The following is a 21,230-nucleotide window of genomic DNA, read 5'->3' on the forward strand; positions in this document are numbered from 1 at the left end:
GGCGGCCGCCTCGCGCGCGATCCCGATCTCCCTTCCTTCTCTAGCTCTCGCTCGGCCCTCGCCGCCATTCTCCCCTGTGGCCTCGAGACCTGGCCCGTACCGCACCCGGCGCTAAGTCAAGTACCCCCCGGGGCGACTGTCAGAGCACGACCACCTCACCCCTCCCCCCTCCCCACATGGAGCTGGCTGTGGTAGTAAGCCCGGGCAAGGCAACGACCTTTGCCGCCCTCTCGGCTGATGTCGTCGCCGCCATCCTCGCCTCCTCGGGCAGGGCCGCCCTCGTTCTGCGCGTCACCTCGCCGGCGGTGCCCGACGAGCACTTTGTGTACTGGGACGGGTCAGCCACCACCACGCCGCCGCCAATGGCCGCGGCCGGCCCACCACATGTGCTGGAGCTCGGGGCCGCGCACGCAGCGGCACTGGGCCTCCGCCACGGGGATTCGGTCTCCGTCACGCCCGTCCCTACCGTCGCCCCCGCTGCTCAGGTCCTGCTCGTCCCGGCCTCGCCCGACGACTGGGAGGTGGTCGCCACCGCCGCCGGCCTGCTCGAGGCCTCGCTGCTGGCCCAAGTCCGGATTGTCTTTCGCGGGCAGACACTTGTCATCCACGCACGCTCCGCACGGGCCTCATTTGTTGTCCAGGACACCGCGCCAGATCATCTTGTCATGCTCGAGCCGGACACCGAGATCATCATCGCTCCGCGGGCCCGCGCGCGACCGTTGCCTGCACAGCCCCAGCCGCCAAACCCGCCTGCTCCGCCCGCTCCTCGACCTGTCAGCCCACTGCCATCCACAATCCCCGCCGCGGTCCCGACGCCGGCCCCAACGCTGAAATCTGACCCCCATCCCGGCGCTGAGCCGGTGAGGCTGCCGGCAGCCACGACTCAGCTGCGCAACCTTACGCTCGCGCCCGACAGCATCTTTGACAACTCGTGGACCCGCGTTTTGTATCATCCTGACGTAATGGCGAGCCTTCTTGCCTCACCGTTTGTGGCGGCCTCACCGGGTCTTGCCGCTGTCCTCGCCACCATTCCGGTCGTGTGCTTTGCCGGTGACGGGAGGCCGTCGCTTGCTGTCGCGGCCTCGCTTGATGTGCCCGGTGGATTCATCGCGTCTGAGCCATCGCTTTCAGAGTGGATCTCGGACCGCGGACAGCTTGAGTATGACCAGCTCTCGCTCCCCGCGCTCCGCCGTCGTCTCGCGTCAGCCACGCTCGTGCATGATCCCACCGCCCCGCGTCTCCTCGCTGTAGCGCTGCCAGTTCCGCCCGAGCTCCTTCCGGCTCCTCAGGTGCTGTATAGCAATGCCAGTTTTGCGGCATCTCTTGCGCTGTCGATCTTTGGCGCAACAGGCGGGGCCGAAGCGGCACTGGCGCTCGGCTCAGTTGTGCTGTCGTCGGCGCTGCCGATCCCTGTGCACCCCGACGCCGCCCCGGTCATCCAAGCTGCACCTACGTCCGCCGGTGATGCTGTATGTGAGACGTGCCTGCAGGCTGGCATCAGTTCCGTACTTGAGCTCACCGCTGGCCTGCTGCCATGTCCTGCGGTTGTCGGGTGCCCGCGGGCCTGCGCAGAGTGCCAGGCCGGTGGTGACGCTACCCGTCTTGTGGCACTCACTGCCGGCGACGAGGCCCAAGGTATTTCGGTCGCCATGCCGCACGCTCCGATGCAGATTGTCGCCGCACCTCCTCTGCATCTCTCGCCTCTCCACCACGACTGGCTCCACCCCGACGAGGTCGGCGGCATGGATGAGGCGCTCGACAGCGCGTCCCGGGCTGTCCTTGCCCACTTTGTCCAATCGAGAGGACCAGTGCTCTCTGAGGCTGCCCCGCTGCCTCTGTTGGTTGGTGCAAGCGGTAGCGGGCGGTCGACGATCGCCCGCGCTGCTGCACTGGCAGCTGCCGCGAGCTGCGGCGTAACGCCTGTCTACCTTCCGTGTGCCAGTCTAGCGTCTGAGCCGCTGGCGGTGGTCAAAGCCAATCTTGCGCGTGCCGCTGCCGAAGCTGTAGCCACCAAGCCGGCACTGCTCATCCTAGACGATCTGGACACGCTCGCTGGTGCCACCGAAGGGCAAGTTCACGCTGGCGTTCCGCTGAGGGCCGCCCAGCTGGCGTCATACCTAGCCGCACTCGTTGCCGAACTCCGCAAGGCTCCTCCGTCAGCGCCCATCGCTGCGCTCGCTACCGCAACTGCGCGCGACGCCCTACATCCAAGCCTTGCTGCCGGCGCTCTCTTTTCGCACACTATCGAGCTTCCAGAGACGCTTACCCCCGATGCCCGTGCCGCGCTTGTCTCGGCTCTAGCCACTCGCCGCGGCCTGGACCTCGATCCAGGCGGCTTGGCCTGGCTCTGCGGTCCGGCGACTCGAGCGTGCAACGCGCTGGACTTTGACGCGCTCCTCTCCCGGGCGGCAGCCTGGCAGCCGCCTCCCCGGCGGTGAAGCCCGCTGACGAAGATGCCACTGCTCAGCTGCCGCTTGGCGTTGTTGTTGCTGACGGCGCCGGCTGGTGGGAGACCGATTCGTCCGACAGCGAGAACGGCGACAGCAAGGCCGTCGACGTCGAGGAAGAGCTGAAGCTGTCAGCCACTGTCGGCCAGGCCGCTTGGGCCGCTGCGCTTGACGGCTTTGTGCCGTGCGCGATGCAGGGCGTGCGGCTGCAGGATCCCGGAGTGAGCTGGGACGAGGTCGGCGGGCTGGAAGATGTCAAAGAGACGCTGTTGGAGACGCTGCTGTGGCCGACCAAGTATGCATCGCTGTTTGCATCTGCGCCGATCCGCATGCGCTCGGGACTGCTGCTCTATGGACCGCCCGGAACCGGAAAGACCATGGTGGCTCGGGCGGCTGCGAGCGCGTCGGGTCTCAACTTTTTGACCGTCCAGGGCCCCGAGGTGCTCAACAAGTACATCGGGGCGTCGGAGCAGGCGGTCCGGCGTGTTTTTGCGCGGGCCTCGGCCGCCGCGCCGTGCATCCTGTTCTTTGACGAGTTTGACTCGCTCGCTCCACGCCGTGGGCACGACTCGACAGGTGTGACCGACCGCGTCGTCAACCAGCTTCTTACCGAGCTCGATGGTGTCGAGGGCCTCGAAGGCGTGTACGTGCTGGCGGCAACGTCACGCCCAGACCTCATCGATCCGGCTCTGCTGCGGCCTGGTCGCCTCGACAAGTCGCTTCTCTGCGGCATGCCCGACTCGGCCCAGCGAAGCTCCATTCTCCGAGCCCACGCGTCGAAAATGGAGCTCACGCCACTCGCCCACACCGCGCTCGAGACCATTGCTGCACAGACTGCCAACTTTACCGGCGCAGACCTGCAGGCGCTGCTGTATCAGGCCCAGATCGAACTGGTCCACCAGGTCCTTGACTCAGTTGACACGCCTGTGAGCACCTTACAGTCGGCTTGCGTCCAGGTCAAGCCGAAGGTGCTTGTGCTTGGCGACGGGCCATCGCTCATGCCGGCGCCGGTGCCTGTCTTTGAGTGGGCCGAGCGTCTTGCGCTCGTGGCCGGTGGCGCGGACCCACTCCCAGGCAAGGAAACAAGCGAGCAGCCTCCGCGTGTGCATGCAGTAGACGTGACGCACCTCGAGGCGGCGCTGGCAGCATCAAGCCCGTCGGTCTCAACCGAGGAGCAGGCGCGGTACAGTGCAATCTATGCGTCGTTTGCAGGCGGGCCCAGCGAGGAGCGTGCGCCGCTGGGCCCAGCCCGGACGACGCTTGCGTAAATCAAGTAGTACCACACGTTCATTGGTTGTCCGAGTCCTTGGCCGAGAACAGAAGGTTGGACTGGGCCTCGATGCCGCCGCTGGCCTCGACAGAGCGGCCGTTGATCCAGAGATCGTTGGGCTTGTCGATGCGGATCGAGGTGTACGTGGCAGCGGTGGAGGAGGCGGCGTCGGCGGCGTCGGCGGCGTCCTCGGCGTCGTCCTTGCCCTTGCCCTCGGGGGCGGCAGGCGGGGCGTCGGCGGTGACGTCCGGAAGCGGGGCCTCGGGATCAAGAGAGACGGCGCAGACAAACGGATCCGCGATCCAGAGCTCGTCACCGACGGAAATAGCACCGTCACGCATGTTGTAGATCGAGACGGTGGAAAAGGTGGCCTCAGGATCGAGAACGACAAAGGTCTGGGGAATGTTGTTGGCCCGGACGACGGTGGCCATGACCTTGACGGCGACGGCACCGCCGGGGTTAGGCCCTGCGCCGAGCTGAGCAAGCGTCACATGGGTCCGCTCGCGCAGGATGCGCAGCGGGGTCAGCGACGCTGCAGCAGCCTTGACCTTTTTCTCGCGAAGCGAGGCACGCTTGGCGATGAGGGTCTGCACCTTGGTGACGTCGCGGGCAAGGTCTGTAGCGAGAGTGGCAGCGGCGGTCCACGACGGGTCAAGCTTGTGGGCGAGGCGGAATCCGTCGTATGCCTCCTGGAAGCGCAGCATGTAGTTGTACACGTGCGCGCGGTTAAAGTGCAGGTCCGGGTGGGCGGCGTAGCCGGCAGCCTCGGCGCGGGCGTAGGCCTTGAGCGCGTGGGCCAGATCCGAGACGTCCTGGGTCGAGGTAAAGAACTGCGTCAGGTGGGCGTTACCGAGCGAGTACCACGATGCCGGGGAGGTAATGTCGAGCGCGGTGGCGCGCTTGGCGTGGGCGACCGACGAAGCGACGGCGGTCCGGAGCTTGGCGCCGGAGCCGCCGAGGTGGCGCTCCACCATCGAGAGCTTGCGCAGCGAGTCAGCGTTCTCTGCCACAGCCAGCGCGCCCTCAAAGCAGTCCTTGGCCTCCTGATACGCCTTCTTCTTCCAGAACACAGCACCGAGCGCGTTCCACGCCTCGACGCACTCGGGCGCGAGCTTGACGGCCTTGGACAGAGCGGCCTCGGCGTCGGCCGAGTACGCGTCGGGCGCATTGAGGACCTGCCCACGGAGCGTCAGCACCTCGGCCGTTGTCAACACATCATCGGCCGCTGCGTCGAGCGCCTCCAGCGCAGCCTGCGACTCGGCCGCCAGGCGGGCCTCCTTGTCAGCGCCAAAGTACATCTCCGCCGTCTCCACCACGGACGCCACCTGTGCGCGGAGCGCCTCTGCCTGGTCAGACATTGTTGTAAGAGGGGTAGGGGGGTAGGGGTAGAGGGGGGGGGGATAGAGCGAAAGGGGTGGGGTGGGGTGGGTGGTGGGTGCTTGGTGGTGTCCAGGTTGGGGGTCGGGGTGGGTGGCGGAGGGAGGGGGTGGCGCGAAACTTCCCGCCCGTTTTCTGGTCGCCTGTTTCTACCCTGTCGCATGCATGCCCTGGAAGGGGACAGAAACCATGGTCGATGGCTTGTATAGGATGGGGGCTTGATCTGGTCACGGCAAGTATGCTACGGCTCGCGCTCAAAGATGGCAGCGGCGCCCTGGCCTCCGCCGATGCACATAGAGACGACGCCGTAGCGGCCGCCAGTGCGGGCAAGGTGGTGGAGGAGGGTGGCCACCTGGCGGGCGCCGGTGCAGCCGAGTGGATGACCGAGAGCGATGGCGCCACCGAGTGGGTTGACCTTCTCGGTAGGAATGCCGAGAACGTCGACGCAGTACGTGGCCTGTGAGGCAAAAGCCTCGTTGATCTCAAAGATGTCGATGTCGTCGATGGAGAGGCCGGCCTTGGCGAGGACGGCTGGGATGGCGACGGCCGGGCCGATGCCCATGATGGCGGGCGGGACGCCCGCCACGGCAAAGGCGACAAAGCGGCCAAGAACCGGTGAGCCGTGGGTCTTGGCGTATGCGCGCGAGGCGAGAACAACAGCCGCGGCGCCGTCGGAGACCTGCGACGAGTTGCCGGCGGTCGTTGAGCCGCCCTTCTTGAACGCCGGGCGGAGCTTGGCAAGCTTGGCCAGAGTCGACGGGCGGGGGCCGTCGTCGGAGCGGACAATAACTTGGGTCTCGTCGTCGTTCTCGTCGACGACAACGGCGGTGACCGGCACGATCTCGTCGTCAAACAGGCCCTGATCCTGCGCCGCGAGCGCGCGCTGGTGCGAGAGAAGCGCAAAAGCGTCCTGGGTCTCGCGCGAGACGCCGTACTTGGCGGCAACGTTCTCCGACGTGATTCCCATGGGAGTGAGGCAAGCTGCGGCGTTGGGCACGTCATGAACGGCGTCGTTGACCGGGCCGAGCGAGGCCATCATGTCGGCTGACGACATGGACTCGACGCCTGCGCCGATGCCGACGTCGATGACGCCAGTGGCGATGGCGGCAGCGACCGAGGCCACAGCCTGCAGACCCGACGAGCACTGGCGGTTGGTGGTGACGACAGGGACCTCGACGGGGAAGTCGGCCAGGAAGAGGGCCATGCGGGCCTGGGTGGCAAAGCCGCCAGGGGCGAGCACGTTGCCCACCACCACATCGCCGACGTCAGCACGCGGCACACCCGCAGCCTCCACCGCACCGGTCACCGCCGCCTGAAGCAGCGTCGTCGGGTGGGTATCGCGGAACGAGCCCTTGCGCGCCCTTCCGATCGGCGTCCGCACCGCCGCCAGGACCACCACATCGTCGTCGCCGTCTCCTCCGGCAGCCCGTCCGCGACCGCCAGCGGGTGCCACCTGCGCCAGCAGCCGTGCTGTCCGCTTCCGCGGTGCAGACGGCGTATGGGTGGTACTTGAGGGTGCAGACATCGGCTGTGGTAGGTGTAGGTGTGAGTGAGGCAGGGAGGAGTGGTTAGTGCCGAGAGGGGGGGGGAGGGGGGAGGAAGGAGTCACGGGCTGGGCTGGTGGTTGTCAACAGGTGTTAGCCGGTAGGGGGGGGGGGGGGGGGGAGGGCTGGTAATCCAAGGCCACTGCTTGTGGGATGACAGTACAAGCTATCACAGCTAGCATTGTTTCTGTTGCTGTGCGTGAACGTGGTCGATCGCTGTGGCTATGGCCTTGGCCTCCAAGGTTCGGCATCATTGGCGAAACAGCGCGACCACCAGCTCACCCAGCAGGCACAGCAGACACACACACACACACACACACACACACACACACACACACACACACACACACACACACACACACACCACTCCATCCCACCATCTCCTAACATCAGACTGCATCGCGCTGCTCATGGCTCAGACCGTGGCTGAGACTGGGCTCGAGTGCGCGGTCCTTCCGCCCCGGGCCGCCGACTACAAGCGATGTGCTGGCCTGGGGGATCCGCTGGAGGCCTCGAGGTCCAAGGCACTACGTGCGCAGGCCAATGCCCGCCGCAACTCAAAGGCACTGGCTAGATCGCTGGCCATGGCCGCGTACTGTGATGATGACGACGAGAGCGAGCTGGACGATGCCGACGATGAGCGTGAGGGCTGGTGCGGTAATGGTTCGGGCGGGGCTGGTCCGAGCCAAGGCTACGGCGTGGGCCCAGCCGAGCCGGCGTCCTGGGCGCTCCCTCTTGCCCCTGATGGCGAGGTTGACCCGCTGGGGCTCACCACTGACTGCGATGGCTGGATCGACGCCGATGCTGACGCTGACGCCGATGGAGTCTCTGGCGTCTTTCATGACGAGGCAGTGCTGGCCGCTGAGGCTGAGGCTGCGACGAGCGTGGCGTTTATGGAAGAGCGGAGTGCGGTGGCAGAGGCCAATGCGAAGCGTCGCAACAATGCACGGCGCATCGACTTCCGCAAGCAGATCATGACCGGCGAGTATATGGAGGGCGTGCCAAGCGACTTTCCAGATGCTTGGCTGGTGGTTCCTGTGCCAGCCGGCATGCGGCGGCTCCTGGTCTCGAACCGTGGCACTACCGTGGCTCGCAACCGGTGGGGCCGCGCCGTTGACTCGTTCCCGTCGCGGCTGCCCGGCGGCTCGCGGGCGGCGCGCAGGGTCCGCGACAAGTACTGCATCCTCGACTGCGTATTTGTGCCCGACCAGGCCGAGGCCGAAGCCGGCAGCGGCGCTACCATCGGCACCTACTACGTGCTCGACGTGCTTTGCTGGAAGGGCCAGCCTCTGTATGAGACCGGCGCCGAGTTCCGCGCGTTCTGGCGGACGTCGCGGCTGATGGAGATTTCCGGACTGGAGAGTGTCCATCCGACCGCCAATCGCCACGCCATCGTCAATTTGGGTCCGTATCCGTGCGACGCACACGGCCTTGCCGCCGCCGTCGAGTCCGGCGACCTGACACTCGACGGCCTACTACTCTTCCACAAGGAAGGCCACTACGCACCGGGCACCCGATCGCCGCTTGTTCTCTGGCTTGAGGCGCATTTGCTCCCCTCGTTCCTCAGCGAAGTGGCAAGGTAAACTGCAGCGGATTGCACTTTAATCTCTCTCGCGCGCCTCTTACTCGTCGTCATCAAACGAGAGAACCTGGCCCTCGCCGAGCGACTCGTTGTGCAGCTGCTGCTCGCGCTCTGCTGAGAACGACATCATGGCTGCAAGCTTCTTTCGGGACTCTTCGTTGCGCAAGTTCTGGCGGGTAGTGTACACAGCCTCGAGTGCATCATGCATCTCATCGATGGCGTCCTCCACCCATGACGGCATGCCCTTGACTTCGATGCTGTACAGCCCCTCGAGGAGCTCGTCGTTGCGAACGAGCGGCTGCAACCAGTCGAGTGCGGCAGAGGAGAGAGACGACGAGAGCGCCAAAGGCGTGAGTATGGCCATGAAGTAGATTGGGGATTAAGGGATGCAGGCACCATGATATGTGGGAGGAAGGCATGGGCATAGGGGAGGAGAGGGCCCTTGCAACGCTGCCAGTCCGCCCCTCCCCCTCCCCCCCCTCCTTCTCCGCCCTCCCCCCCCCCCCTCCTCCGCCCTTCTCCCCCTCCCTCTCTCCCCCCTCAACATACCTCAAACTCAACATCCGGCCGGTAAGAGTTCATATCGTTTCTGCTGTAGCCTCGAGCCAGGTGGTGTCTCCTGTTGGGTGTCGGTGGTCCGCTGGCTGCTGCCGGTTGTCGGCTGGCTATGGACACAGACACGAGTCACCGACTGCTTATCTTCTCGGCTCCAGCGCACAATCTGAAGAGTAGTTTACTTGCGTACGGCTGGATCAACTCGCTGGGTCTACTCATCGGCGGCAGGAAGGCCTGGGAGAAGAACAAAGCCATTGTCGGCGCCACAGAGCAGGGTATCGGATGCCGAGAGGGCGAGCGAGTTGACCGGGAGCATCGAGTCGAGGATCTGGTCGATGGCGATGTTCGAGTCGTCGCGGAAGGCAAAGGTGCTCCGGTTGCGGTCCTTGTTGGCATTAAAGTTCCAACGCAGCACAGTGCCGTCGTCGGCGCAGGAGAAGACGGTGTCGGGCGCGTGTGGCGAGAACTCGATGTCCCACACGTCGGACGAGTGGGCGTGGATCTTGGTCACCGCAGAGCCAGCCGATCGCAGGTCCCACACCGAGAGCATCCCGTCCGAGCCACCCGTGGCCAGAAAGTCTGGCTGGTTGGGATGGACCGCCACGGTGTGGACCACCGTGCCCGGGCCCGCATCCTTCAGCACCATGGCTGCGCTTGCGCTCCGAGTATCCCACACCTCGAGGTGCATGCCGACCGCCACAATCTGCGAGGCACCGACCCAAGCCAGGTCCGAGACCGGCGAAGCCAGCGGTCCACCACCCATCGCAGCCACTACCTGCCCGCCCGCCGCCCAGTCGACCACTAGCACGCCGCCCTCCTCGGGAGACGTCGCTGCCAGCGGCGCCGATGGCGCTGCAGCCAGAGCTGCGCCCGCCCCGCCGCTGTGCACATCATCGATGACCATAACAGGCACCAGATCCGCATACCCCGCCTCCAACTCCAGCAACGATAGAGTGCCGGCCTCGGACAGCACTGCTACATGCCCATCGTCCACCACCACCATGTCCGCCGTCGAGCCAGCCGCCACCGACGCCACCGCCACAGGGTCCACCGCCTCGGGCTCGTCACACCACAGACTCACCATGTTCGGCTGTGCAGCATCCCCCACCCCACCACACATTCCATGAGTGCCCCTCCTCTCCCTTCTTCCCCATCCCTGCTCCCCGTCCTCCACCCCCCCCCCCCCCCCACACACACACCCACACCAGCCACACACACACCTCCCTCCCTCCATCTACATACTCTCGAGTCCCAGGCTGCAGTCACAAAGTGCCGGCCATGCGGAAGCCAGACCACATTGCCCACTTTGCCGCCCACAAACTTCCACCGCTCGCCCTCCATGCCTCACACAGCGTGTGCCAGAGTGCAGTGTGTCCGCCTCCGGGCCCGCCTGTCCACCTGCCCGCCGAGATGGAGCCTCTCTGTAGCGACACACACACTACCATCACTCCTCTGTCCTTCTCCCCCTCTCCCCCATAATCCTCCCATCTTCTGCGCACCCCATCCTCCTCGGTCATCACATGGCGACGTCGTCCTCGGGCGCGCTGCCCTCGGACACGCTGCCCTCGGGCGCGCTTATCTTTGACTTTGACTCGTCACTAATCGACGCCAACACCGATACCATCGTCTTGGACAGGCTCGATGCTGGCCTGCGCGATCGACAGCGGGAGCTAGTGGCAGAGCTCGGCTCTGATTGGCCGGCGGTGATGACGACTGTTCTCGGCGAGCTGACTTGTGGTCCCGATGCTGTGCTGGCAGCCATGGCGGACGTGCCGCGCTTCCGCGAGTCTGAGGACGCCGTTCGTCGCGCCCGTGACCTTGGCATGGACACCTACATTGTCTCCAATGGGAACACGGTGCTCATCGGCGCTGTTCTGGAAGATCTCGGCCTATCTGATGCCTTTACCGCCGTCTATGCCACTCCGGGCACGTGGTCCGATGACGGAAAGCTCGTCGTGGCCCCGTATCACACCGACGGCGTCGCCTGTACCCGCTACCACCGCTGCCCGCCCATGATGTGCAAGGCACGGGTGATCGAGTCTATTGTGGCCGAGCGCAATGGCGTGCCCTACGATCATCTCGCCTACGTCGGCGACTCGGTCGGAGACTTCTGTGCGCTCACTGCTCTCGATGCCAGTCGCAACCACCACGCGCTCGTCCGCGGCGACTGCTCGCTCGAGACGCTCCTTGCCACCGATGCTTCTGCCCGGGCCCGCGTCTCGCTCCCGGATGACTGCCTCCATCGCTGGACCTCTGGTGCCGATGTGCTTGCCGTCCTCGAGCGCCACGTCTTTGCCGCCGTTCACGAATCATCTGCTGCTCCTCCAGCCAGTTAGCGACCAGAGCGTACATCATGACCACGCCATCAAAAGATGCTGCTCTACCGCCAACAGTCGCCTTGTTTGCCATCGCCGCCACCGTCGTCACCGCAACCGCAGCCGTCCCATCCGTCATGTCGGCAACAAAGAACCGAACGACCGAATAGACAGCAGGCAGCCCACGCCACGGCAGGCCACCACCTCTCCCCCTCCCTCCCTCCCCTCTACACACACACACATCATCATCATCATCACATGGCCGCGCTGTCGCAGTCGTCGCCGGAAGTCCATGTAACGGTTGAGGCCGAGGAGGAGGGCGGGCAGCGGCGGTCGTCGCGACTGCGGCGGCTGAGAACGACAGGTCTCCCGAGTGCCAGGTCTACAACGCTGTCCCCTTCTCCGAACGGTGCTGGTGATCTGGGCCTGCTGTCACCGCATGCACGTGCGGGGCACAGGCGTCGAGGCTCTATCTCCCAGGGTGTGCTGGACCTCGAGTCGGCCTTTCTCTCGTCGGGCTCGAGCTCGGCGTCTGGCACGGAGAAGAGCGGCGGCTCGGGCTCGGGCTCGGGCTCGAGCTCGTCGTCATCGACTTTTTCGTCCGACGAGGTTGCCGATGGCGGTGAGGGCGCAAGCGTGCGCCAGCGCCGCCGCAAGGTCAAGGCAACGTCCGGCAACGACCGCAGCCGATCCGATGTCGACAAGCTGGCAAAGTTGGTCAAGCTCAAGCGCAAGCTGAAAGAAAAGGTTCAGGTTCTCAAGGCTCGCAAGGTCAAGGCCTACCTGATCAAGCCAGTCTACGCCGAGTACTCGCGGGTCTCCAAGGCCATCAAAGCGCTCAAGACCAAGCAGGCGCTCAGCGCGTTCCAGGTCATTGATACGGACGGCAACGGCACGCTGAGTGTCTCCGAGTTTGCCTCCCTTGTCCGCCGCATTGTGCCGACCTTCAGCGACGCAGACGTCGACTCGGCCTTTTCTTCGCTCGACCTCGACGCGTCGGCCACCATCTCGCGCGACGAGTTTGTGGCCTGGTGGGAATCGTTCGACCGGACTGACAACAAGATGGTCAACCTCCGCCGCAAGCTTGGAAACTGGGAGCAGCTTTCGGCCGCCACGGCTGAGGGCTCGATGAGCGCTGGTCCGGAGCTGGGCAGCAGCTCGCCGCCAGTCAACTCGGTTGCCGCCCGCCGCGCCCGCCGGACCAAAGCCAAGCGTAAGCAGTCGTCGGCACTGCTCCAGCATTCGCGGTCGGCGGTCTCGGTCCACCTCGCAGCCTCGCCGCAGTCGCCCGCAGGCACCTGGCCGCGCATCTCGGCGTACCAATACCGGCTCAATCCGACCAAGCCGAGCTTGGCAAAGTACTTTCCGTTCTGGGAAGACTTTTACACTGCTCCGTTTCTAGTGGCGAGCATCTCGCGCATTCCTGTTGAGATGCTGCTGCGGGTTCTGCTCTCGCCGCAGCCGTACCTGTACGAGGTCGCAGATGCTGTCGCCCCCGAGGTCGACATCCGAGTCTCGGATCCGGAGCTGCTCCGCGTTGTCCTTGTCTCGTTTGAGGACTATCTCTCGGTCGAGACGCTGCTTGGCCTCCTGCTCGAGCGGATGACCTGCATGCCGCTGGATGCTGTGCCGGCGGAAGCGTTCAAGCCCTGGGCGCTCAGCGCCGCCGTTCTTGCCTTCCTCTACACGTGGGTAGTGACTGCGCCGTACAACTTTGAGCTCTCGGCGCGGCGGGCCCAGGCGCGTGCGGTGGTCAAAGCAACGGCGCCGGCGCCGGACAAGCCGGTTGTGGCTGCGCTCCAGCGCGCGGTCCTTATCGAGCTCAAAGGTGTGGCGAGCGTGGTCAAGCAGAGCTACGCAGTCGATCCCGAGTCAGTGGTGGCGTGTGGCAAGCCAATTCCGTCGCCGGTCGTCCCGGTCTCGTTGCGGCCAACCCGGCTGAGTTTGGTCCGAATCGGGCCGCTTGAGTTTGCGCGCCAGCTGACCCTCATCAACTTTGAGGCCTTTATGGCCATCCGGCCCAACGAGTTTCTGCTCAAAGTCGACTCGCCGCACATCCGGCTCTTTGCCGAGCAGTACTCACGGATTGTGAACCTGGTGGCGACCCAGATTCTGATTGCGTCGCCGCTGGCGGCCCAAATCGAGCTTGTGTGCGTTGTCATCGACGCTGCGCTCATCTGCTACACCTTTGACAACTTTTTTGGCATGAACGCCCTGCGTGTCTCCCTCGGCTCGGCTGCCATCGACCGGCTCTCGTCGCTCTGGTCCATGCTTCCGCCGGCGTACGAGCGCCGGATGAAGAAGCTGGAGGACATCAACGCGCTCAAGAGCCACCACAAGCATCTTCGCGAGGCCCATGCCCGTGCGTCGCCGCCGGCCATTCCGCTCACCTCGCTCTACGACCGCCGCATCATCACTATCGACGTGGCCGAGACCAAGCGTGAGGGGGCCTACGAGCTGCTCAACGTCGACCGCCAACGGTACATGGTGCAGGAGGTCGACAAGCTGGCCGCCTTTCGCGCCGGCCGCTACCTCATCCAGCACATCCCGGCCATCCGTGACTTTCTCCTCACTGACGGCCCGGCATGGGATGAGGACCAGCAGTATCAGGCCTCGGTCTCGCTCCAGCCGCCGGCCTCGTCAGCCTCGTCGTCGTCGTTCAAGAAGCGTCGCTCTTCGGTAGCTTTCAAGTTTACCGCGCCGCTCGAGCTCTCGGACATTGTCAAGCCGGCGCACTCATACCTCGACGACCCGGCCGGCCTCCCAGACCGAATCCACTCGCTGTCGGTTGTCACGCCCGACGCCGTCCGCGCTGCCACGCCCAAGCAGTTTCGGCGCATCAAGCACATGCGGTCGGCGTCGTCGGGCGACATCGATGCCATGCGCAGGTCCGAGCCGCTGCGGCCCGTCCTCAAGGGCTCGCCCCCGGTGACTCTCTCCTCCACGCCGCCGCTCGCTGTTGTCGAGCAAGTTGCGCTCCTCTTCCGTCCGCTCATCACTGCTCTCGCGCCAAGCGCACTAGTTGATGCTGCCTTGGCCATCGTGCCGCTTGATGCCGACGCCGACGAGGCTGACGTTCTCGTCGCCATCAAGGACGCGCCGGCTTCTGTTGTGGCTGCCACCGAACTATACACCCACATCCGTGCCCTGGTCGCCAGCGAGGTGCTGACCGGCGACACGCCGCGCGCCCGCGCCGAGCGCATCTGTTGGGCTGTCGACCTTGCCCGCGCTGCCGTTCTCACCGGCACCTATCCGCTCCTTTTTGCCGTCGTCGCCGTCCTTGACTCGCCGGCCATCCGCTCGCTCAAGCGCACCCAGTCTGTGGTGCCCGCCCCGGTCGAGAACGCCCTCGCTCAGCTCATTGCGGTGTGCAAGGACCACTCTGAGCACGCCGCCTACCTCTCGCTCCTCCGCTACTCGGCCGGGCCCGTCATCGTCCACCACATCTGCCACCTCCGCATCCTTGCCCGCAAGTTGGCCTCGATCGTCGCCGACGCCCGCGCAACGAGCTGGAGGCCGCCGCCACCGCCGAAAACGCCATCATGGCCGCCGAGCTCCTCTATCCGCACCGGACCGAACCCGACACCGCCATCGCTGCCACTATCCAATTGTATCATCCCAAGTACGGCCTCGAGCCGCAGCACTGGGCCCTAGCTTCCAAGCACATCCTCTCGGCTGCCTCTTCATCCAAGGTTGGCAAGGTGGAGCACAGCCTCTGGCGCGCAGCATCAACCCGCCAGCCGGAGGATGTTCTTGCAGACATTTTCTCGGCCTGATCCCACCACCAAACTATTCATCCAAGCCATCCTAGCCCAGCCAGCATAGCCCATCCCAGCACGTCTCGACCATGTTCTACACTCTTGCGAACGCCGCTGCCAGCCAATGGAACGCCTGCGAACAAAAGGAAGGAACTCCACAAGGCCTTAAAAAAGGGCTTCCTCGCAGGCACCCACAGGCACCCACCCCCACACAGGCACAGCAGGCACCACCAACCACAACACAAACACACCACTTGGACCACCTACACCCCATCATGTTCTTTGCATCGCCCCTCGTCTACGCGGGTGCATCATCCTCGGACGAGTTTTCTGAGAGTATGTCCCCTCCTCCCCCCCCCCCCCCCCCCCCCCCCCTTCCCTCCTTCCCTCCTCTCCGCAACTCACAACTCATCCTTATCCCGTTCACAGCCGAGCTTGAAGCCGGACTCGTTGCCAACGCCATGTACGATCTGGCCAAGGAAGATGAAGAGATCGGCGCTCTGGCTGAAGAGGTCAACACCGCGTCGTCGTCGTCGTCGTCGGGCGAGGGCTCGGACAACGACTCGGCCTCGGATGGCTCGGCAGAGCTGGATGCGTCGATCGCAGTGGCGCAGCAGCAGGCGCAGCAGCAGGCGCCCGATGGGCCGCAAGCACGCGGCGGAAAGGCGGGAAAGGGCAAGAAGAAGAAGAAGGGCGTGCGGTTTGAGCTGAAGAAGCTGTTCAAGATGGGCAAGCGGCAGAAGGCGGCAAACTCGCGACGGGCTGTCCCCTCGCGGGCCGTCCCGCCTCGCAAGAAGCCGATCAAGACGCGTCGGGCAGACACCAACGTGATCTCGCTCTCGCTCGGCTCTCTGGCCGACGGTGTGACCCTCGCAACCGGCGAGGCCATCCGCTGCTCACAGTGCTCGGCATACTTTTCGGCGGTCTCGCAGGTCACGCCCAACGACGCAGACGCAGACGATGAAGATGACGACCTCGTCGGCGTGTGGAACTGCGAGTTTTGCGGAACCGGCAACGAGGTTGAGCTGGCCCGCCCGGAGATCCCGACCGCCAACTCGGTCGACTACGTAGTTTCTGGCATGACGGTGGCGTCGGATGCGCGCGAGTCCAACGTGGTCTTTTGCGTTGACACCTCAGGCTCGATGTGCGTGACAACCGAGGTCTCCGGCAAGGTCAAACTCAAAGGCCAGGACCGGCGCAACAAGGAGTTTGCCGAGCTTCGCTCGTTTGGCGACGGTTCGAACCAGTTCCTCCGCGGCCAATCGCGCAACACAACGTACATCTCGCGACTGCAATGCATGCAGGCCGCGGTGGAGACTCAGATCGAGACGCTGGCTGCCACCGAGCCGGCTGTCCGCGCCGGGCTCGTCACCTTTGCGTCGGACGTCAAGGTTGTCGGCGATGCTGCCGCCGCCGAGCACACCATTGCCGGCGACCATCTCGATGACTACGATCACTGCCTCTCTGCAGCCGCCGAGCTGCCCCTAGGCGCTCCGGTTGTCGACTCGGCGCCGGCCCTGAGGGCCAAGCTTGACGCGCTCTCCGAAGAGGGCCAGACGGCACTCGGCCCCGCGCTGGTCACCGCGGTTGGCATGGCGGCGCAGCGCCCGGGCTCGGAGGTCATTGTCTGCACCGATGGGCGGGCCAACATCGGCGTCGGCTCGATCTCGGATGCGCCGACCGAGGCTGAGGAGGATGAGACGACTGCGTTTTACGAGCGGGTCGGCCTCTACGCCCGTGAGGCTGGCGTCACCGTCAACGTCATCACCATCGACGGCACCGACTGCTCAGTGGAGAACCTCGGCATCGTGACCGACGCCACGTCGGGCACCGTCGATGTTGTCGACCCGCTTGAGCTCACCTCGAACTTTTCGTCGATCCTCGCCGAGCCGCCGGTCGCTACCGCTGTTGAAATTGTCTTCCTCCTGCATAAGGGCCTCCGCTTCCGTGAGGACGACGTCGCCGCCGACTCCAACATCCTCACCCGAACCATCGGCAATGTCAAGGCCTCGTCGGACGTGACTTTCCAGTACTCGGTTCGGCGTGACTTTCTCGATGCGCTCACCGAAGACGCCTCGGTCCCGTTCCAGGTCCAGATCCACTACACCAAGCTCAACGGCATGAAGTGCGTCCGGGTGATCACCCAGTCGAAGACCGTGACCCACTCGCGCGCCGCGGCAGAGGCCGACGCCGACGTCGCCGTCCTCGGCCTCAACGCCGTTCAGCACTCGGCCAAGTTTGTTAACGAAGGCGACTACACACAGGCCCGCGCCTACTCGCACGCCAACTCGCATCTCCTCTCGCGCATCTCGACAACCGAGCAGTCTAAGCGCCAGTTTGTCGCCTGGGTCCACAACGCCGCCGCTGTCGATGACCTGGCCCGCAACGAGCAGGCCTCAGAGCACGCCGCAGGCCTCTTCCTCTCCGACTCGGACGACGAGGCCGCCGATGTCACTGTCCGAATGAGCAAGAAGGCCCACAAGAAGAAGATGCGCTCGCGCGCACGCAAGGACAAGTCGTCCGCAGTCATGTATCAGCAGAAGGCCGTCTCCAAGGCTTCGTTCATGTAACACTTGCTACACTCGGGTCTTAGTTAGCCATCGGCGAGAGCGGCGACCGGCGCACGCCGCGCGACGGCGACGTCACGCGCGTTGGCGAGAGCGAGAGCCGCTCCAGCAGCTGCGGCGACATCCGCTGCAGCAAGGACTCGGGCGAGAGGAGATCGGCCGCCCGCGAAGTGGGCGTCATCGGCGTCTTTGGCGTGGCAGGGTACAGGGGGGTTGCTGGTGTCGGTGGCCGCGAGTTCTCGTCGCCCTTGCGCGGCGTGCCGCGCGGCGTGCCACGGGCCTTGCGCCGTCGCCGCCGCTGCTTGGACTCAGCCCGCTGCGCCGCCGCGCGCTTCTTGAGCGCCGCCGCCCGGGTATTGTCACGCGCAGCCTTGTCCCCGAGCTCGACAAACTCGGTGAGATCCGCCAAAAAGTTGGCCCCGGCAGACGCCGACGTGCCCAAGCTGTCACCAGAGCCGGTCCGCGCGCCCTCGCCAAAGTACAGCAACATGTGGGACTCGGCATCGCGGGCAGTGGCCAGCGTGGACTCAAGTGCCGTCATTCGCTCGGCAGACACGTGGTGGAACGGCTCTAGGCGCGCCACAAACCCGTCGGCGTCCGCCAGTCCACCGCCAGCTGCCAGCGCTCGCAACGCCTCGAGCTCGGCGCCAAGGGTGTGCGCTGACTCGCGGAGACACGCCAGCTTACCCGCAATCTGCCCGAGGTTGAGCTCGGACGCCGCGCCAACGTCGAATAGCTGAGTCCGGAGCTGGCCTAGAAGCTCAGGTGCCGACTCCTGGATCGACTCGATGACTACGTGGAGGAGCGTGGTCGACCCGTCGGTTGTCTTGGTGTCGGCGAGCTTGAGCAGCGCGTCGAGCTTGAAGCCTCCCGCCTGCAGCTTCCCGCCAGCATTGAGGTAGTTGCCAACGTCGAGGACGCAGCGCAGAACCTTGGCGAGCGCATCAGATGCCACAACCTGTGAGCATGCCGAGAGCGCGAGCCCGACCTGGTGCTCCATCTCGCCCATGACCTCATCAAACGAGAGCTGCATCTCAAAGGCTCGCAGACGGGCATGGAGCCGCGGAATCGACTGCAAGCCAGCAATGAGCGCAACCGCTGGTGAGACAGCATCGCACATCGCAAGGGCGGTGACTGCCGCAGGCTCGAGTGCATCGAGCACGGAGGCCACCTGAGTCCAGGTCTCGGCATCCGGCAGGTGCTTGGCCAGCCGGGCAACCCGGTCAGCACCAAGCACGCTGTCATCGAGCTCAACAAGCGCGCGCACAATGTCGGCTGGCGCAAGACCCGACGAGGCGTAGACAGAGAGCATGATCTCCATCCGCTGCACGCATCGCGGGCCCATGAGTGCCATCAAGTCGCGGACAGCGACGTCGATCTCGGTCTCGACAGGCTCGGCCTCGGCTGGCTCGTCCTCGTTGGTTGGCTCAGCCTTGGTACACGTCTTGGCCACCGAGTCCTTGAGCTCAAACAGGGCATCGAGTTTGGAGGTGTCAACCTTGGGCGGGCTCACTTCGCTCAGCTTGGCAAAGACCGTCGGCCCGAGCGCGTTTGGCTTGATTTTGGTCCAGAAGAACCGCTTGAGCTTGCGATTCGGGCGGATAGGCGAGGGCATGTGTGCCGGCGAGTCGAACATGCCCAGGCTGCCAGGCATCGGTGGCGGCGGCGGCGGCGCCCCGATTGGAGTCCCCGGCAGAGGCGGCGGCGGCGGTGCTGCCATGCCAGGCATCGGCGGTGGCGGCGGGGGGGCGGCAGCCGGCGGCACAACTGGAATTCCTGTACCGGCCGACTCACCAGCCTCCCGCGACGGGGTGCTGAGCTGAGGCGCAGCGTCGCCAATCTCGGCCTCGTCCTCGGCTTCGTCGCTCGTCCCGAGGTGCTTGGCGAGTAGGACGTCCAGTGACGCCAGGTTGGGGTTGGGGCTCAGACCATCAACAACCGCGATGCAGTCGGAAATGGCAGCGTCAATGCTGTCTGCACTCTCAACACTGGCGTCAGCCGAGAGCATGAGGTAGAGGAAGCGCTGGAGGAGCTCCAAAAGGAGCTTCTTGGAGCGGATCGAGGGAAGAAGCGAGACGGTCTGAGAAACGACGTCCTTGGGATCAGAAAGCTGCAGCGACGAGAGCGCACATTTGGCGTCGTCATCGTTCATGCCCTTGATGAAGACGTCAAGCTGGGCACGAAGCATGTTGTGAGTCTCCATGTCGATGCCGGGCAGTGGCGAGAGGACAATGACATGGAGGTTGTCGACAGCGTTCCGGAGACCGAGCTCGACAAGCTCGGCGCGACGGCGGGCGCGAAGCGCAATTGAGTCCGGCCTCGAAATAATACAGTTGATGAGCCACATGGCGGCGTAGAGGAGGGTGAGCTGATCGGTCGATTGCGTCGAGCGCTCGTTGGGGTCGAGCGTCAGCTCCTTGACCAGGTCGATAAACCGCCGGCTCTCGGCCTTGCGGGTCTTGCGCGCAAGCTCGGTATACGCCCCGATGACGACAGCGTAGCCTGTCGGCGAGTGCAAGGTCAGTGCCGAGAGCAGCTTGTAGATGTCGGTACGGATGAGGACGTGATCGTCGTGGACGCACTCCAGGATGCGGACAACAAAATCGGGCGTCTCGAGCGCGTGGTGCATGGCGCACGGTGCGTTGAGCAGCTTGAGAAGTGCCTGGATAGCCGCCGCGCGGTAGGCTGGTCCTTGCTGCGAGCGGGCGACGGCTGCGAGTGCCGAGCTGCGCTTGGTCCTCGTCAGACCATCCTGCCGCCGGTGATGCACGTGGTCGGCATGAAGGGCGTCCAGGATGGCATCCATCCCGCCGATCTGCACAAACGTCTCCGTCCATGCCGGTGGGCTCGAGTCGAGAACTTGGACAAGCTCCTCGAGAATGCCTGGTGACGAGGTCGACTGGATGCGGGCGACGTAATCCTCAGGCGAGTGAGCGGCGGACCGAGCGCGGCGGCCAGGCGATGCAATGCCACGCCCGCGCCCGCGCCCACCACCTCCGCTCGACGGCTCTGTCAGAGTCGAGAGCGTCGTAGTGGCTCTCCGAAACAGCGAGGCCATCATGGTCTTGAAGCCGCCACTCGAAGTCGACCTGCGGCCCGGACTTCCCGACCTGTGCTGCCTACGGCCGAGCTTGCCGAGGGGCGATCGAGGGCTGTTCTCCTGCGACGCAAGGCCGGCTCCCGGATGAACGCCTGGCAACGGAGTGTCAAACAGAGGGTTGTGCGGCCGCGAGCTTGGTGGCGGCCTCCTCGCCTTGGTCGGGCTCGGAGTGGCGATCGAGTCCAGCGCGTCCTCGGCCATGAACAGGTCCTTCTTCCGCGGCATTCTACGTCTGTAGTCGACAAAGTATGAGAGACAGTGAGGGGGAAAGAGAAGGGAGGGGAGACGGTGTGGAAGTGACAGAAGTCTAGGCTGTGGCTATGTCACAGGGGGTGGGGTGGGGGGAGGGGGGGGGTGGCGGTGGGTGGGGTGGGGTGCCCGGGGGTGGACACCCCCTTCACCATTCGCCCGCCATTTCGGAGGCAATGACGAAAAGTTTGAATTTTTAGGCGATCGGGTCGGCGGGAAAGAAAAGGGGTGCAGCAGGGAGGGGGCTGGAAGGGGGGATGGCGATGGCGCCCGTATGACACAATCGTACGGATCGGAGCAATTGAAGAATGTACTTGCTAGTTGTCCGGCCCAGGATGTCAGCTAGGGGAGTTTTTTTTAAGTGGCATCGGGTGTGATGATGGTGGTGGTGGTGACGGGAGGAGGAGGAGGAGGAGGAGGGGGGGTAGAGGCAGAGGTTTGGCGCGCCGCCTTGCCGCTGCCGGAA

The 21,230-nt window shown here is 65.0% G+C and overlaps 10 protein-coding genes across 10 annotated transcripts; 5 read left to right on the plus strand and 5 right to left on the minus strand.

The window, feature by feature from the left end:
- Window positions 1–176: 176 nt before the first annotated feature.
- On the plus strand, window positions 177–3,732 carry AMSG_01337 (uncharacterized protein; the record flags this gene model as incomplete). Its single annotated transcript, XM_013906491.1, has 3 exons — window positions 177–718; window positions 917–2,352; window positions 2,421–3,732. The coding sequence occupies 3 exons, from the start codon at window positions 177–179 to the stop codon at window positions 3,713–3,715; spliced, it is 3,273 nt and encodes a 1,090-aa protein (XP_013761945.1). The 3' UTR covers window positions 3,716–3,732.
- Window positions 3,733–3,734: 2 nt separating this feature from the next.
- Window positions 3,735–5,079, minus strand: AMSG_01338 (tetratricopeptide repeat domain 5; the record flags this gene model as incomplete). Its single annotated transcript, XM_013906492.1, has 1 exon — window positions 3,735–5,079. Exon 1 carries the CDS (start codon window positions 5,073–5,075, stop codon window positions 3,735–3,737), a length of 1,341 nt encoding a protein of 446 aa, XP_013761946.1. The 5' UTR covers window positions 5,076–5,079.
- Window positions 5,080–5,335: 256 nt separating this feature from the next.
- AMSG_01339 (3-ketoacyl-CoA thiolase A) lies at window positions 5,336–6,619 on the minus strand (the record flags this gene model as incomplete). The annotated part of the gene is made up of 1 exon (XM_013906493.1): window positions 5,336–6,619. The coding sequence occupies one exon, from the start codon at window positions 6,617–6,619 to the stop codon at window positions 5,336–5,338; it is 1,284 nt and encodes a 427-aa protein (XP_013761947.1).
- Window positions 6,620–7,048: 429 nt separating this feature from the next.
- On the plus strand, window positions 7,049–8,221 carry AMSG_01340 (snurportin-1; the record flags this gene model as incomplete). The annotated part of the gene is made up of 1 exon (XM_013906494.1): window positions 7,049–8,221. The coding sequence occupies one exon, from the start codon at window positions 7,049–7,051 to the stop codon at window positions 8,219–8,221; it is 1,173 nt and encodes a 390-aa protein (XP_013761948.1).
- Window positions 8,222–8,223: 2 nt separating this feature from the next.
- On the minus strand, window positions 8,224–8,826 carry AMSG_01341 (uncharacterized protein). The gene is made up of 2 exons (XM_013906495.1): window positions 8,770–8,826; window positions 8,224–8,518 (listed from the first exon to the last, which is right to left on the minus strand). The coding sequence occupies exons 1-2, from the start codon at window positions 8,800–8,802 to the stop codon at window positions 8,261–8,263; spliced, it is 291 nt and encodes a 96-aa protein (XP_013761949.1). The 5' UTR covers window positions 8,803–8,826; the 3' UTR covers window positions 8,224–8,260.
- A 121-nt stretch (window positions 8,827–8,947) lies between these two features.
- Window positions 8,948–10,172, minus strand: AMSG_01342 (uncharacterized protein). The gene is made up of 2 exons (XM_013906496.1): window positions 10,018–10,172; window positions 8,948–9,865 (listed from the first exon to the last, which is right to left on the minus strand). Exons 1-2 carry the CDS (start codon window positions 10,114–10,116, stop codon window positions 8,987–8,989), a joined length of 978 nt encoding a protein of 325 aa, XP_013761950.1. The 5' UTR covers window positions 10,117–10,172; the 3' UTR covers window positions 8,948–8,986.
- A 123-nt stretch (window positions 10,173–10,295) lies between these two features.
- AMSG_01343 (phosphatase phospho1) lies at window positions 10,296–11,250 on the plus strand (the record flags this gene model as incomplete). The annotated part of the gene is made up of 1 exon (XM_013906497.1): window positions 10,296–11,250. The coding sequence occupies one exon, from the start codon at window positions 10,296–10,298 to the stop codon at window positions 11,109–11,111; it is 816 nt and encodes a 271-aa protein (XP_013761951.1). The 3' UTR covers window positions 11,112–11,250.
- Window positions 11,251–11,348: 98 nt separating this feature from the next.
- Window positions 11,349–14,866, plus strand: AMSG_01344 (uncharacterized protein; the record flags this gene model as incomplete). Its single annotated transcript, XM_013906498.1, has 3 exons — window positions 11,349–11,454; window positions 11,557–14,576; window positions 14,600–14,866. The coding sequence occupies 3 exons, from the start codon at window positions 11,349–11,351 to the stop codon at window positions 14,864–14,866; spliced, it is 3,393 nt and encodes a 1,130-aa protein (XP_013761952.1).
- A 198-nt stretch (window positions 14,867–15,064) lies between these two features.
- AMSG_01345 (circularly permutated Ras protein 1) lies at window positions 15,065–17,434 on the plus strand. The gene is made up of 2 exons (XM_013906499.1): window positions 15,065–15,184; window positions 15,278–17,434. Exons 1-2 carry the CDS (start codon window positions 15,124–15,126, stop codon window positions 17,416–17,418), a joined length of 2,202 nt encoding a protein of 733 aa, XP_013761953.1. The 5' UTR covers window positions 15,065–15,123; the 3' UTR covers window positions 17,419–17,434.
- Window positions 17,435–17,490: 56 nt separating this feature from the next.
- AMSG_01346 (uncharacterized protein) lies at window positions 17,491–20,740 on the minus strand (the record flags this gene model as incomplete). The annotated part of the gene is made up of 2 exons (XM_013906500.1): window positions 17,491–17,518; window positions 17,556–20,740. 2 exons carry the CDS (start codon window positions 20,738–20,740, stop codon window positions 17,491–17,493), a joined length of 3,213 nt encoding a protein of 1,070 aa, XP_013761954.1.
- Between the last annotated feature and the right edge of the window lie 490 nt (window positions 20,741–21,230).

Source organism: Thecamonas trahens (assembly GCF_000142905.1).
Source record: "Thecamonas trahens ATCC 50062 unplaced genomic scaffold supercont1.5, whole genome shotgun sequence".
Classification (NCBI taxonomy): domain Eukaryota; order Apusomonadida; family Apusomonadidae; genus Thecamonas; species Thecamonas trahens.